Source organism: Schistocerca serialis, chromosome 5 (assembly GCF_023864345.2).
Source record: "Schistocerca serialis cubense isolate TAMUIC-IGC-003099 chromosome 5, iqSchSeri2.2, whole genome shotgun sequence".
In the NCBI taxonomy this organism is placed as follows: domain Eukaryota; kingdom Metazoa; phylum Arthropoda; class Insecta; order Orthoptera; family Acrididae; genus Schistocerca; species Schistocerca serialis.
The window spans coordinates 493365834-493382111 of record NC_064642.1 but is presented as its reverse complement, the minus strand read 5'-3'; the positions used below and the strand labels follow the sequence as shown (position 1 = coordinate 493382111).

Genomic DNA, 16278 nt, shown 5'->3' with positions numbered 1-16278 from the left:
GCTTGCACTGTACATGCCTGAGCATTGTCCTGCAAAACGATGGTCAGGTCCCGCAGAAAGTGTCATCACTTCTGTATCTACGCTGTTCATTTTTGGAAAACAACCTACGACCAGCTGAGAGACAGAAGTGATGACACTTTCAGCAGGACCTGACCATCATTTTGCAGGACAATGCTCAAGCACATATAGTACAAGCTGTTACTGATTTGTGTGACTGATGGGACTGCTATGTGCTATACCACTTACTGCACTCCCTTGACTGAAGACCTCATAAGTTCAACTAGATTTCTAAACTGAAGGAAACACTTCAGGGCATTCACTTCAGAACTGCTACAAATTCGTTGGGCAATATACTGTGCCACTCTAACTGTCAACACAACTGGCTCTGCTAAGAGTATCCTACAACTTCCACATCGCTGACAAAGGGTTATACACAATGATGGTGACTACTTTGAAGCTCAGTAACTTTTATCTATTTTGTAAGAGCTGTAAATAAATAGTTGTTACTATTTACGTTCCAACCCTTGTATAAATTACTGGCAACAGTATCCTTGTTCAAAGACAAACATTCTGCAATTTTACTGTATATGTCAGTGATTCTTCTACAAAAACTTTCATCCGTTTTTGACAATCTTCATAAGATACAAGTGTTTTGCCTAATTTACTTTGTAATTATTTTACATTTGAGATTTACAATTACTGTAAGTACCTAATGCGTTGTGTCACAGTTCTGTCTTATACCAGCACTGCATGTTGTCTGTGTGTGTCATAAATTAACACTGTTGTCGAATTTGTTAGTGTCCAGAACCTCAAAAAGCTTCAAAGGAAGAGTCAATTATATACCAAGTTTTTCTGCTGTCATAACAAGTATCTCGTTTTGGCTGTTAATCGCCTCAGTTCTTAAAGGCAATTGGTAATACTTGTTTATTAAACCACAAATTAAAAGAAATTAAGTAAGCTTAGTTTAAAGTTATTTGTTTACTGTTCTGTAAAATACTACACCAATCAGAATGCAGTTCCGCTGTGAATACTGATTTCGGGCATGGGGAGAGTTAGCTGCTGATCCTAAGCAGCTGGAAAGCTGCCCCAACTACTGTCAAGTGATTGGAAGCTGCTGCAAATGGATGTGTCAGGAGGGCTATCCTATGAATATGGTCTCCTCTGCTGGAAGTATAGGATCTATCAATACTTGAATGTCAGTGGCATATCAGTAACAGAATTAGCTGCCCTGGATGACCGGGGGGGGGGGGGGGGGGCTAAACTGAATATAAGGGTGGTAACCCTAAGGGAAATGGCAGCAAGGAATGGGAAGGAACACCACGTGCACTCAGTGCGTGTGTGCCAGGAGGCCACATTCAACTTGTTGGAGAGGCTACTGTGGCAGCCTCTGAAGAAACAAGATGCAACCAACTGCGGATTGTAGTGCAAATTGTTAAAAATGATGCCTATATTCTGAGCTCCAGGGTCATACATGGTTCTTTCCAGTGACTGGCAGAGAAGGGTGAGGAGACCAGCCTTGTGCATGGAGTTTCAATAAAGCTCACAATTTGTAGCGTTGTCACCAAAACTGATTGTGGCCTTTGGTTCTGAATCAAGTGGAAGTGCTGAACCAGAGACTTTGAAAATTCTGTGACAAGCTAGGTTGTGACTTCCTGGAATTGCGCCATAGGGTTGGAAACTGTAGGGTCACCCTACTCAAGTAGCTGGCTGACTGTAGGGTTCACTCATGGTCATAGTTTCAGAGTAGGCAACTCTCCAACTAGTCCAAGAGACCCAGAAGTATCAGTGTAAGATCCAAAGAAACGACTCTCCCACAGGAAGGAGTATTATAATCCTAGTGGTTAATAGCTAAGAATTCGCAACGAAGTGCCAGAGTTTGAAGCGCAGAAAGCATTAAAGCTCATACATTACTAGGTACAGAACACTGGTTACAATGCAAAATTGACAGCAGTGAGATTTTTGGAGAAAATTTAAGCTTGTAGCACAAGAATAAGATAATGGGAAATGGAGGTGGCATATGTATCACAGCAGATAAGAAACTCAAGTCAACCTACATTGAAACTGAATGTGAGATTGTTTGGGCAAGACTCAGTATTAGAGGTGAACATAAACTTACAACTCTAGCTTCCTGTAGCTCACAATTTTGTTAGTGGTCAGGACGACAAGCCATCCTGTCAAAATTTACAAGATGTATTCTCTGAAAATTACCCACAACAGGTAGTTTGAAACCCCACCTGTTATGGAAATATATTGGCAACAAATAGCCGTCACATCTCTGAAGACATTCACATTGAAACTGTTATTAGTAACCATGAGGTATTTGTAGTTACAATGATTAACATAGTACAAAGGGCAAACAAAACAAACATAAATATTTATATAGAGTGTACCGGGAAGAACGGCCAATATTCAAGGACATGACAGGAATGAGCATTTGAACCAAAAAATGTCTAGAAAGTAAGGGCTCTAAAATGCATACTGTGAAGAGCTGTGAGCACTACATCTTCAGTACTGTCAAACAAATTTCTTCCACCGAACAAGAGCTCATAGCTCATGCATTTTAAAGCACAGGTCTGTTAGACCGCCCCCCCCCCCTTTTTTTTTTTTTTTTTTTTTTTTTTTTTGCTAGAAGAAGAGTTCATAATGGGATGGCCTTCCCATGGTACGTGGTTACTGTGAAGAAACTTCAAAAGAAACAGTGACAACTGTATAAAAGGTGCAAAACAAAGCATATAGCTATATATACAGTGTTTCTGAATGGAACATGTTTAGCTTTACAAGGGCAATGCATGAAGTGAATAACTACAGTAGCACATTATCATCGAAGGATCCCTCTCAAAATATGAAGTAATTCTGGTGTCTAGATGTTCACAGATGACACAGTAACAAACTGAGGAGAGCAAGTAAAATCAGAAATGCTTGCTTAAGTTTTTAAATGTTCCAAAGGAAAATCCAGAGTACTGCCCAAATTGAATTCTCATACCATGACAAGGATGAATGTAATAGATACTAGTGTCAGTGGCTTTGAGAAACTGATGACATTGTTAAAATTGAACGAAGCTCCAGGGCCTCAGGGCCTGATGGAACTATCACATTCTATACCTAATTTGCAGCTGACATAGCCCCTCTTTTAGCCATAATATACCAAAGATACCATCTACTTGAAAGGTATCTGAAGTTATCCAAGAAATTACTTTCTAATATCCTTGACATCCCCCTTTGCTGTAGCATCTTAAAACACATTCTGAGCTCAAACGTAATGAGGTATCTCTAACAGAATTACTTTTTCAATGTCACCCAGCACGTATTCTGCAAATATCGATCATGTGAAACCCGAATCATGCTTTTCGCTAATGACATTCTGAAAGTTATGGATCAAAGCAGTCAGATAGATGCAGTAATTTTTATTTCTGAAAGACATTTGACACAGTAACAAAATACAGTTGTTACCGAAAGCACTAAATGGGGTATCAAGAACAATTTGTGACTGGATTGAAGATTACTTGGTGGCACAATTACTGATGAACTTAAAACTAAACTGAAATGTGCCCCATGGAAGTGTGTTGGGACCTGAGATATTCACATGGTATATTATCGACTTTACTAACGATAGTAACCTCAGACTTTTTGCAGACGCAGTTATTGGTAATGAATTACTGTCTTTTTTTTAAAAAAAAAAAGGGTGGGGGTGGGGGGTGTAATATCCTACAACAACGAGTCACAGACTCTATCATAGGTAAAGCAGGTGGTAAACTGTGGTTCATTGATGGAATACTACAGAAATGCTATCAGTCAACAAAGAGGAATGGATAAAAGACATTTGTGAGACTCACTCTAAAATATTGCTCAAGTATGTGGGACTTGTGCCAAATGAAACTAACAACAGAGATACAACGTATACAAAGAATGGCAACACAACGGAGACTGTCACATATATGCTCAAAGGGTAGAACTGGCATGTTCTTGAAGATAGACACAACCTATTCATTGAAAGCCTTCTTTAAATGTTTCTAGAACCAACTTTAAGTGATTAATCTAAGAATGTTTAGGCTAATTAGAGCATTTAAGTACTAATTTTTCTCATGCTTCATGCAGGAATGAAATTGAGAAAAGCCCTAATGATTGTCACCACGCACTTCACACTTTTTTGCCAAATATTGATGTAGATGGTCCACTTTTGGAGCACAATAGAGCAGCAAATCTGGATAGCATGGATTCAAGATGCCTTTGATACACTTCCGGAGGTAGATGGCCTCAGAAGTCTATGCACAGGTCATGCAATTTCCATCAATTACGAGCCAGCAGTTTGCAATCATGTAGATAGTGCCTGATAATGTTCCAGATGTGTTCCATCAGATTCCAATCAGGCAAATTTGGTGGCCAAGATATCAATGTGAACTAACTACTGTGTACCTCAAACTACTGCAGCACAAATCTGGCCTTGAGATACAGTCATCCCCCTGGAAGATGCCACGCCATCACACATGAAAGGACACAGGTGGTCCACAATGAAGTTCACAAAGTGTACAGCTGTCGTGGTGGCTCCACATTCGGTGAAGAAGACATACCCAACATCTTGTCGCCTACTTATGGTTTCACCATCCTTTAACCACTTTCCACAGGTACTCAATACAGCAGCACATGAACACCCACCCAGCTTTGCGATTTCTGAGGTGCTCTTCCCGAGCAATGGGTCACGACAATCTACCCTTTGTCAAGATCACTTGTGTCAGTTTATTTCCCCATTTTCAGCCTGTATCATTGCTAGAATGACTCCCTCTCTTCCATTCATTACTGCTCTGTTTATACACACTCCTTACTGTGTCAGATACCTGCAACACCTTGAGGTGGCGCGCATAGACACAATTTCAATAGTACTATGTTCTAACATTAGGTTAACAAAAGACATAATACCAAAATGTTTCAAAACTGTCTGTGTGTGTGTGTGTGTGTGTGTGGGGGGGGGGGGGGGGGGGGGGCACATGCAAATAAAATGTAACTTTTTGTAGGTTTAGTTTGAGAACACTGAAAATATATCATGAAAAACTGAGTGGCTAATTTAAATAATGGGAAACTTTTAAGAAAAACAAGGAGGATTCTTAGAAAAAAGAAACCTTAAACACTGGCTATTTAAAGATAGAATGACAGGAGACCAACTGGGGACATCACATTGCATCCCCTGTCTCTCTCTATGCAGAATACACTGCTCACTTTCCTGCATTAATGCGCCAAACAAAAGGAGCAAGCTGGCCCTTCACAAAAACTATTATTATTATTATTATTATTATTATGACAACAGCACAATGTTCTAACATTAGGTTAACAAAAGACATAATACCAAAATGTTTCAAAACTGTGTCCATCCCCTTAAGAACAAATAAGAAACAAGAACAGGTGAATGTAATCTAAATGAGATAGATTCAAGATATTTAAAAGGAATAAAGAGAATTTCTTCTGTCTATTCCAACAGATCATTTTCTAGCTTGTCATTTCTACCATGATCTTAATCCAGCAGATTATCTTCTTCTTTGTTGGAAACCAGAATGACACTTTGTGGAGGGGTACATCAAGCTTTTTTTAAAAGAATAAATGCACCAAATGATGACGCAACATCCCTAAAATGTATGTATTGTAGGTCCTTCATATGTTTTCTAAGCTCTAAAAGAAAAACAGCTGTGCAAATAGCTCAACAAATTTAAGTGAATCAGTGCTGAGACACGTAATTCACCCAAGTACAGAGTGTACTGCAAATAGGTGACATTGATACAAGAAACCATAGTTCAATTTTTTGCTCTACAATTGTGTCCATTATACATCAACTGAATACTGATCACAATCTGAGTATACACATAAAAAATATTCTCTCCTTAACTCAAGAGTAGAAGCAACTTATTGTAGACACAAACTGTTTGTTTGATTAGAAAAAAGTTACTTTGACTTTGCCCCCAAAGTGTGATAACACTAGTTATTTAGTCAATATAAGTGTGTTTCAGAAATCTATCATTTTGAAAGAGGTTACAAATCAAACTTTAAAAATTATTTAGTTCATGAAAAGTAATTAAGTTGCTTTAACCAAATTACTTTCAAATCTTCCAGGGATGTTATTGACACACTGCTGAGCTTCTGTATAAAACTTGTCTGTAACATAGACAATCATCATGGGTGAAAGTACACAATCTCTAGTTAATTTGAAAATGATCCTTGGGCAAGTAAATTAATAATACTGTTCTTTAGTTGTCAAGCAAGTAAATTAATAATACTGTTCTTTAGTTGTCAAGTTATTCCATGGCAACAGATGTGGAAATGAGCTTTTAGGTAAACCACAAGGGGGTTAATATGACTAAGCAGAGATCAGTGTATTGATCGTTTACCTCAAAATGGTTAAGAAACCGTAAAATGTGGGCAGTGTACACAACCGTGGAAACCACATAGCCTCATATTATTATATTCCCATAGTTGAAAATGTGTGGGCCCCAAATGCCAAATCAGCAATACACATTGGATAGTTAAACAGAAATTGTGCAATACCACACAAATATGTATTTCCTTAAGACATCAACTGCAGGACAGTTGGGATAGGGAACAGTGTATTGTTGAATTTCCCACCAAGTAACTGCTAACAAGGGGCTGTACAAACTTCCCCTCGTGCATTTTCTATTAGATTCATATCGACAGAGTTTGTAGGAAACGACTAGGACTGCAATATACGTAAACAGGAAGATAACTCTTAACTTTGTATGGCTCCTTGTATTCAAAGAGCCCACTACCAAGGGAGTAAACGCTTACTTTTGTAAGCGTGACATCAATGGATCGAATCTCACTGACTGTACGTTTTTCCCCATTCTTAAGTAATTCTAAAAGAATTTATTATGACTGTGAAAATGAACAATATTTAATGATTCATTTATTATGTTCATAATCTTTATCTGGAATAAAAGGGAAAAAGTAAGGAGATTGAAAATAAAACAAGGATACAGGAAAGCTTTCAATCAAATCAGTATACTCCTCCTATTTACATTATTGCATCTACGTTTACGGCAAGTATAATATGTAACCTATGGAGACCACAGAAATCATGATGATACTGATCGCAGTAGAAAACAATAATTACTGTGACGTACAGCAAATGTATGGAACGCCAAATACTGTTATAATGGAACTTATTTCCAAAATTGTAGAGGAAAATCCAGTATTTGTTAGATATTTATAATTTGCACAGTCATAGTAAATTTGTTATTAGAACTATGTGAAAATTAAATAAAAGTACCAGCAGTAAAATTAGATCCAGAAACCTCACACTTATGAAACCAAGTGCTTACACTCAGCTGCGGACTACTTGAACACTAATGACTATTCAAAATATATAAGCATGATAAAAATTTTCAAATTCTCTTTTCTAGAACACAGCTGAAAGTTGTCTCTTCCTGTTGACATATGTTGAAGTCCTAAATGTACCCTACACACACTGCCAATATGAAAAATCACAGAGGCAACGTTCGTATGGTCCCCTTATTTGCAGATTTCACAACACCTATGTTAATTCTTGGAGCAACATCAGTTTGAAGGGAGCCCTCCCCCCCTCCTCCCCCCCCCCCTCCACACACACACACACACACACACACACACACACACACACACACACACACACACACACACACAAGCATAATCCTGAAGGCAATTGCTTGCAAAACATCTTTGAGATTGGTCTTCACCTTTCAGACCTTTTCAGATATCTTAATGGTATGATCATTGCAACTGCATTATTTTTCTATCAAAAGCAGTATCACATCATGACGGTCCGGTGAATGCATGGAATGCTTTTGTGTCACATTCAGAAAATTACTGTTCTTGGAATACATGTTGAAAATCAAACCTCAGTGATCATCCTGTGAGTCACATCGTTCCCAAACTAGTGCAGATTTCTCCATTTACAAAAATGAACCACATCACCATCAAAATGTCATGTTGATATGTAATCCTATTTGAAACATCATAGTTAAATATTTTCTAAAATCTTATCACAAAATAAATGCGTGATTAATACTCTACCTTCTAACTTGGTTAGTTGGTAAGGGACTGTTGGCTACAGGAAGAGATTGCCTCGTCGGTGAGGTGTGAGTGGTTATTGTGGTTGTTCCTGTTGTAACAGCATTCAAGATATCTGATACTGGGGAAACAGCATCATCAGCTTCTTTTTTAATACCCCTGAAACAAAACAAACTTTTATATTGGTCTACAGGAAAAATATAGACATAAACAGTGGAACTGAAAATCAACTGACTGACATGAGAACCTGAAATTGAAATGAACCAAAGAATTTGGTTTGAACATTCATAATTTGCTCCGTGTGTGTGTGTGTGTGTGTGTGTGTGTGTGTGTGTGTGTGTGTGTGTGTGTGTGTTTCTCCTAATGTGTAAGAGCTAACTGAATTTAATTTTTATTGAACTGGACAACTGTGTCACTGATGCTATGTCATAGAAAACATAAGATACATGGAATTTACACTAAGGAAACCAAGTATTAAAAAACAAGACACAATAAAACAAATTACAATTTACTTCAGTTTACAAATCTTAATAATGGACAATGAAAAGAGAATGTGTCAGCTACAGTCAATTAATAGTAAATATTCCATCCACAGATTTTGTATGGGGAGAGGTGTTTCAATAAATGGACATGATAATAAAGTTGTTGTTGTTGTTGTGGTCTTCAGTCCTGAGACTGGTTTGATGCAGCTCTCCATGCTACTCTATCCTGTGCAAGCTTTTTCATCTCCCAGTACCTACTGCAACCTACATCCTTCTGAATCTGCTTAGTGTATTCATCTCTTGGTCTCCCTCTACGATTTTTACCCTCCACGCTGCCCTCCAATACTAAATTGGTGATCCCTTGATGCCTCAGAACATGTCCTACCAACCGATCCCTTCTTCTGGTCAAGTTGTGCCACAAACTTCTCTTCTCCCCAATCCTATTCAATACTTCCTCATTAGTTATGTGATCTACCCATCTAATCTTTAGCATTCTTGATAATAAAGTGGGGATGGAATAATGAGTATTTATAACTAAAATTTATGTTAATGTGGGCCAGTTAGCTAATAAACTGTAACATTCCTCAAGTAGAAAGAAGTCAGTTAAATTCTTTTGTTAATGGTATGTACAGGGAGATATATTTTTGTATGGCAGTAAACATTGTGTAAAGATGGCAGTGAACATTTGTGCATACATGTCAGCAAACCACATCTTTTCAACAAGTAGTACAGTTTCGAACAATAATGAATTATTGAGCTGGGGAAGCAGCACAATGACCATCACAAAAGACGAGAAGTACACGAAAAACAATTTCCACATTGCTCAGTGCTGACAACACATGGATGGCTTCCACTTCTGCAATGGTAAAAGCAAATCAGCTAGCTTAGTGCTTTACGCCTGATCGACAGCATGCCATCTGCCATCTGCACATCCTTCACAACCAAGGTGAATAACTTAGGGGAGGTAGCATCTCATCTCATTCTCTAAGACCTCCTTTCACAGGAGACTTTTCAGTGATCCAGTCAAAGTATTTTGCCTCCAATTTTAAGCACCACATGTGTAGACACAGAGTGGCATTAATAAAGAATTTCAAGGTTTTCATTTCTTTCCAATGAATTTTAGAGAAACATGAATATCAAATGATGTCATCAATGATAAACAATAGCTGAACCCGAAGTGAATGATCCCACATGTTAGTTAATTTGATTCTGGCATGAGAGACCGTGTAAAAATCAGAAGAAATGTAATTAGTCCATACAATGCATAAGAAAGCTCTCAGTAAGATGGAACTTTATCACTGTACATCGTGCCATTGTCACGAGTGTGTATCATAAATGTTTATTCCTTGGATGCAGCGAGTGAAAAACAATGGAGAACATAGTCTTCATTTATTTGGAAATGAGAATGTGAACAAATTGCGAATCAAGACAACAACTACTAGAGGTTTCAATCAATATCTGACCATTAGTGATACAAGTTTCAGGCTTATTAGTTTTATCTTCAGACTCCTATCTATGACGGTTTTACTCATATTAGTAACTAATTACTGAAACATGAAATGTTAATAAAATTTAATCAGTGATCACAGTGAAATGTCAAACTTTGTACCATAGAGCCAGCCAGAGATTAGCAAAGTTTAATGAGAAGTTGTGCAGTCCCAAGGGCAACACTTATCACTAACGTAAATAAAAATGGGCTGATTAACAGTTCTGTACAGTCACAGACACACATTCATTCAAATTCCACATGTAATTGCTCTGACCTCCTCTTTATAGAAGTCCAACAAATACTTTTAGTCCTTCCAGTTGAACAATGAATCCTAAACTGAAGCATTATGCTGCAAATTATTTCTTGGAATAAAAGGGTGCAAGCTGCCAAATACTATCACAATACCGCTATGTGCAGAGTTAACGCCACTGACAAAAGCGATATGCTCAGGTGGATTAAGATGTTTACTAGAGTGGAATCTAACATTAAAGACAAACAGTGCAGCTGGAGATGATTAATTGCCACTAAACGCACACTCAATCAGCATGTGAGTGAGCTGATTTGCATTGAGATAAGTATCACCATCACAGGTGTCCTCATAACTTTTTCCAAAAGGGAGCAAGATTCTAAAATTTTTGATATAACAGATTCATAGAATGTGAAAATGTGTCATGTCACAACAACTAAATTTGACAAGAAGCATATCAGAAACCACTAATTGATAGCCCCTTAGTATATTTAAAGTAGATTAAATTGATACATAAAGGGTACGCATATTTAAATAATACCATTTTATGCATGTGTAAGACAACCATGAGTGTAAGACACTCCCTCTTTTTTAAGAAGCTTCTTGAGAAATTGTTACACATATTGTGACTAATAAGAACCACAAACTGATTTGGTGATATGAACTATCTGACTAAAAACCTTGAAAAAGTTGTTTACATTAATTTTTATCTTCATTTTTTTGTTTACTATCTAAGCCAGTCATCATCTTCATATTGGGTGATAGTTTGATGTAACCAATGAGACAAGAAGAGAGGGAATGTATATAGGAAAAGCAATGAAATTTATTATAATGGTTTTTGGAAGGTGACTATCAACAGCCGTCAAGTGACGTATAAAATGCATGTTTTTTTGCTGTTGTCGCATAGGACCTCCACCCTAGAAGATACTGCAGATAGTGTTTCACACTTGCACAAGCACAGTGCTATGCAAGAGTTGGGGGGGAAAACAGTGATAGCAGCTTGACTGAGAACTAGATTATTGAACGGGCAGCAAATTACGCAATGTCACCAAACATGGTAATGTGTACCACATACTTTGGCTTTTTCGGAACATCTACCATGTTTAAACTGCAGTTTGCCTGAATCCATTTGTAGTTGGAATTGAATGTACTTTAAAATTGGGCAGCTACTCACTTCTGCAGGAAATGGTAGAAGTCTAGACAGGTGCCAATGAAGTACTTTGATGTTTTGTGCTACGATGCCGTTGACACTCACCTTGACATATGACAGGAACAAAAGGAGATGTCAACTGCTGGTTTTATGCAGCAAATGAGAGAGAGAGGTGGACAGACAATAAGTTTGGTAGCCAGAGACATTGTAACATCCTAATGCCAGTCCAAAAGCAAAATACGAAATCTCCCAAAGTAACCACAATCTTCTCAGAAATCACAACATATTCAGAAGAAACAACTTCAAATTGGCAACAATGAAGATATAAATATCACTGCGGTGCTATTACGATTATTATTATTATTATTATTATTATTATTATTATTATTATAGATAGTGATACCACCAAAGACAGGGTTAGTAAGCAAAAAATGTAGAAAAGAAAGCAGTCCGTGAATTAAAGTAAACCATTTCCTTTTCATTTATTTTATTTCTCCTTGTATTATCAAAATGTAGACAATCAACAAATGGCTTAAATTTGTAACAGATATAATGTTACCTTTTTAGATAGACACTTTATATCAATAAAAAGGTTTGTAATTTTGATTGGTCAGAATGTTAAAAATCAGTTTTTCTCAAGAAGCCTCTTGGGGGGGAAAAAAAGTAACAGTAAAAAGCCTACTTTGGTACTGTTCCATACTTGTATGCATACATCTTGACTGCAGAAAAGTACTGAAAGTACTGTCACTTCACTTCAAGGAATCAGCACAGTCTCCTGTAAACAGTACAATGAACACAAATACCCAAGCTGCATAGTTTCTGCTAAAGTCACAGTAGGTTCTATCATGCATGATATGTTAAATCTGCAGCTTAGTAGGGTCACTGATATTCATCACTGGACGTTTGTGAGAATTTTTCAAGGAATAAAAAACCTGTGACCAAATTCCAGCAGGAAACAACTGCCTGAACTTTAAGCCTCCCTCTCACCCTCCCTCAAAATCTCCTTTGAGGACACTAAGGATCACAATATGTGATCTTGCAGAAGTGAACTGCTGTTACGCAGCTGACTTTTGAAGGAGAAATTTGAAAGTCTGCTCTGATCGGATCAGACTGAAGACTTGTGACCCGAAAAAACTTTTTTCGGGTATACCCGCAGGATTCAGGGGGCAAAAAAGAAAAAAATCTGTTGATGGAATGGCACCACATATCTTCTATAACACTGGAGCTTAAGAGTCTATAATCAGTGTCATCCTCACCTACATTATCACCACCTTTAGGACCTAACTAAACTGTAGAACGGAAGACTTTTCTTGGAGCACTTTTATTACAGAATTCGTGGTCCATCGCAAGTGCTACCAGCAACTTTTTCTCAAATATGAAAGCTAACTATCCACTCACCATATAGCAGAGGTGTTGAGTCGCAGATAGGCACACCAAAAAGATTTTCACACTTAAAAAGTGTGGGAGAGTTGCATTTGCGTAAGAGTGAGTGAGGAGTGAGTGAGTGAGTTGTGTGTGTGTGTGTGTGTGTGTGTGTGTGTGTGTGTGTGTGTGTGTGTGTGTGTGTGTGTGTGTGTGCGCGCGCACGCGCGTATGTGTGTCTGTTGTTGACAAAGGCCATTGGCCGAAAGCTTTGAGTGTGAATATCTTTTTGTTGTGCCTCTCTGTGACTCAGCATCCCCGCTATATGGTGAGTGGCAACTTTTCTTCTCATAAAATTGTTACATTCCAATCTGGATTATCCACAGTGAGGGTAGACACCTGCTACAATAAATATTTCCCCTGCATTACTCCATTCCATTGTGGCACTTGTTTACCCTGCACACTGCAATCCCATTTAAAATCAAACAAGTTTAGATGTGTGCACTATACTTACTGTTTGTGAATCGCTTTATTGCTGGACTCTACTTCTGAATTGGCACAGATTGAACGATTTCTAGCTGTTAATGCTGTGTGTCTAACCAGTCTAACAACAACAACAACAACAACAACAACAATAATAATAATACAGCCTTATGTAGTTACTGCTGAGTTGTGCTGTCAATCATTTACCTGTTTTGAAGTAAATAATGAAGCAGTTTCTGGACAACTGCAGTTACTATCTACAACTTGGAGAAGACGTTTTCTTGAGATACTTAGCATTTGTTACGTGTATATCTCACTTTTATCATCAGCAATAAATAGGACAAATCATAACACATATGTGTAGTGAATGGACTATGTAATGAACCTGTAACCTCCACCAGATGCCACTAACTGAAAATAGTTATTATGGATAACGTACATAATCAATATTAGAGTCTTACTAAATTGTGATAATAGTAATGATCTTTTGAAAATAATTTAGTTCCATGACTAAAATAGAATAAAAATCATTTAGTTTTTATCCCACAGAAAATTTCATTTTTCCCCTCAGGGGGTAATTACCCCCAGGTTGGGAACCACTGCTCTAGAGGCTGAGAGATGCCTCTATGAGGAAGGGACCATACAAGAATCAAAGGGTGATTAAAACTCATCATGGCTGCACGACTTTTGCAAGAAGTCAATTTATCCTTGTTAATGAAAGATTGTTCTAGGTTACAAAAGCATCCTACCCATCACATTGATATATGTGCATGCACTTACACACACATCTCCTCTATATGGGGAGTAGCAACCTATCCTTTTCATAATACCGTTTTTATTCCCACCTGCATTTTGCATTATTTGATACTGATAAATATGTAAGTGCTGCGAGAAACAGTTGTGTTGTGACAAATCAAGTGCATGCAAACACCCATGCTATTGGTTAGCTGCTGTCTGTAAGTACAATCCAATATTACACTTTAACTGGGAGATCAGAGATAATTATTACTTAGAAGCACACGTTGTTTCATATAATGATACTCAGCTTGGCTAGATAATCAATAACAGAAACCATCTCTACAATCATATGTCCCTCAACTGAGCTATGCACTCCATGCCACTAACACACCAACAGGGAAGGTAAGTGGGCTAGTGAGGATGATATCTGTTTGTATTTGTGCATCCAGTTATATGTGCTTTCGTGTGAGGGAAATGGGCTGATATTCTTGAGTATCTTGTTACAAAATACGCCCACGAAGACATGGGAGAAATCCACTCCCCCAACAATAAATAACATCCTAACACGACACATTAAATTTGTTAAAACAAGGACACCACAGTAGTTGAATGAATAGTTTGGTTGAAAAAAATCACGACTACACTATATTAACAAGCAATTTCAAAATTCTCTGCGAATGTGTGGCTGATCTAGAATGAATAATATTTGCCACGGCCAACATTTATCCTTCTACTGGTTAATGCAACTATGGAGAAGGATCTGAATATGATTAAATGTCCACACTTTATTTGAATATCTTAATTATTCTAAGAACACACCCGCACTATCCTTCAAAACTGAGAACTGAATGGTGAATATACAGAAAGAAATGCATATACAATCAATTGCTTAGGCTTCCCAAATTCACTCTTAGAGCAGAAATAGTTTCCATCTCCCTTGAAATGCCTAAGGTTTTGCTTCTTGTACAAGGAAAAATGCCCTTTAAAAACTGTTAAAAGGTTATTTAAAAGAAAGTTTTTATGCACAAACATTATTTTTGCTCAATCAGATGAATGTATTTGGAAGAAGGTAAGATGGTGTTTGGTTCCTCTCCAAACACACTCATACCAAAACAAAAAGGAAATACTTTCACTGTGCCAGTAAAATATCAAGATGGCATTTCCATTGGTGAGACCAAGCCCATGTTGATCAGTAATATCCATGGTAATAACATAGATGAATAACATCACCATCACCATTTTACATATACTTCATTACATAGTAAGCATCCCATTCTCACGTAATTGATTCTGCAGTGAGACAAAACTGAAAACAGCAAACTACTGGACAGCTATCAATTCACAGGTAGGGCATTTGAAGTTCCTACCTTGAATCACACTTGTCTCGTAGTGATGCAGAACGTGTCGGAAGGGCAGAATCTGAGGACGAGTGTAACGTAGGGCATGAACCAGCTTTTATTCTCGCTTTTAACTCCAAGTATTTGGGATAAAACCTGCATGCGCCAAAACATAAAAATACAAAGCGATTGTGCCGTTAAGATCCAATGCAGGTAAAAATGTAAAGTGTTTTGCATATGCAGCAAACAAGCACAAAGCAGGTTAAACACAGGTTAGCACCTCAATGTTAGTACAATTTTTAGATCATGGAATAAGACATAATGCTTTTACTGCCAAATTCATGCATATAGTATCAGAAGGGACTCAGTTTATAACTAAATGCCATGGGGGTGGGGGGGAAATGGTTTAACAGACAAGTATGGCACACATCAATCAAACTTTATTACAGATTGGTGATTTCTCTTTCTTAAAGCACTGTAACACAAGTTTCAGAATCATCCAATGTCTTCCGTTAGCTGGCTGTTCCACCATTCATCAAACATGAAGCCTGATGCACACAGTATCTTACATAAATATAATGACATATGTTGTTCTAAGATTAGTGTCCGCAATTTTCCTCTTCTTCCTGTTACAGATCCTCCACTGTTTGTCCTCACAAATGACAACTGTTGATGGTGATATTTGGCTATCAACCCTTCATTTGGTTTGATATGGCTCACCATTCTTTTTGCGTGAAATTTACCCTGTCCATTTCAGTGTAACTGTTGCAACAGACATCATCAGCAATCTGTCCTATACACTCACATCTAGACCTGTCCTCTCTATTCTCTCTCTCCACCATGACTTCAGCATAAAACTTTCTCCAATCTCATAAAGAATATGATTAAATAATGAACTTATCTCCAAGATTTTCCTGTGACAGTTTAATATTAAGATAGTGACT

At 37.6% G+C, this 16278-nt stretch overlaps 1 protein-coding gene across 6 annotated transcripts in view; it reads right to left on the bottom strand.

The window, feature by feature from the left end:
- Positions 1-16278, bottom strand: part of LOC126481672 (protein phosphatase 1 regulatory subunit 12A) — a 374220-nt gene that overhangs the window by 148282 nt on the left and 209660 nt on the right. For 5 of the 6 annotated variants that reach the window (XM_050105600.1, XM_050105601.1, XM_050105605.1 and 2 more), the window contains 2 exons: positions 15365-15490; positions 8050-8205 (listed from right to left, as the gene is read on the bottom strand). In XM_050105600.1, the coding sequence (XP_049961557.1) occupies positions 8050-8205; positions 15365-15490 (282 nt within the window). The remainder of the gene's footprint in view (positions 1-8049; positions 8206-15364; positions 15491-16278) is intronic. The other variant, XM_050105604.1, reaches the window with a different exon arrangement.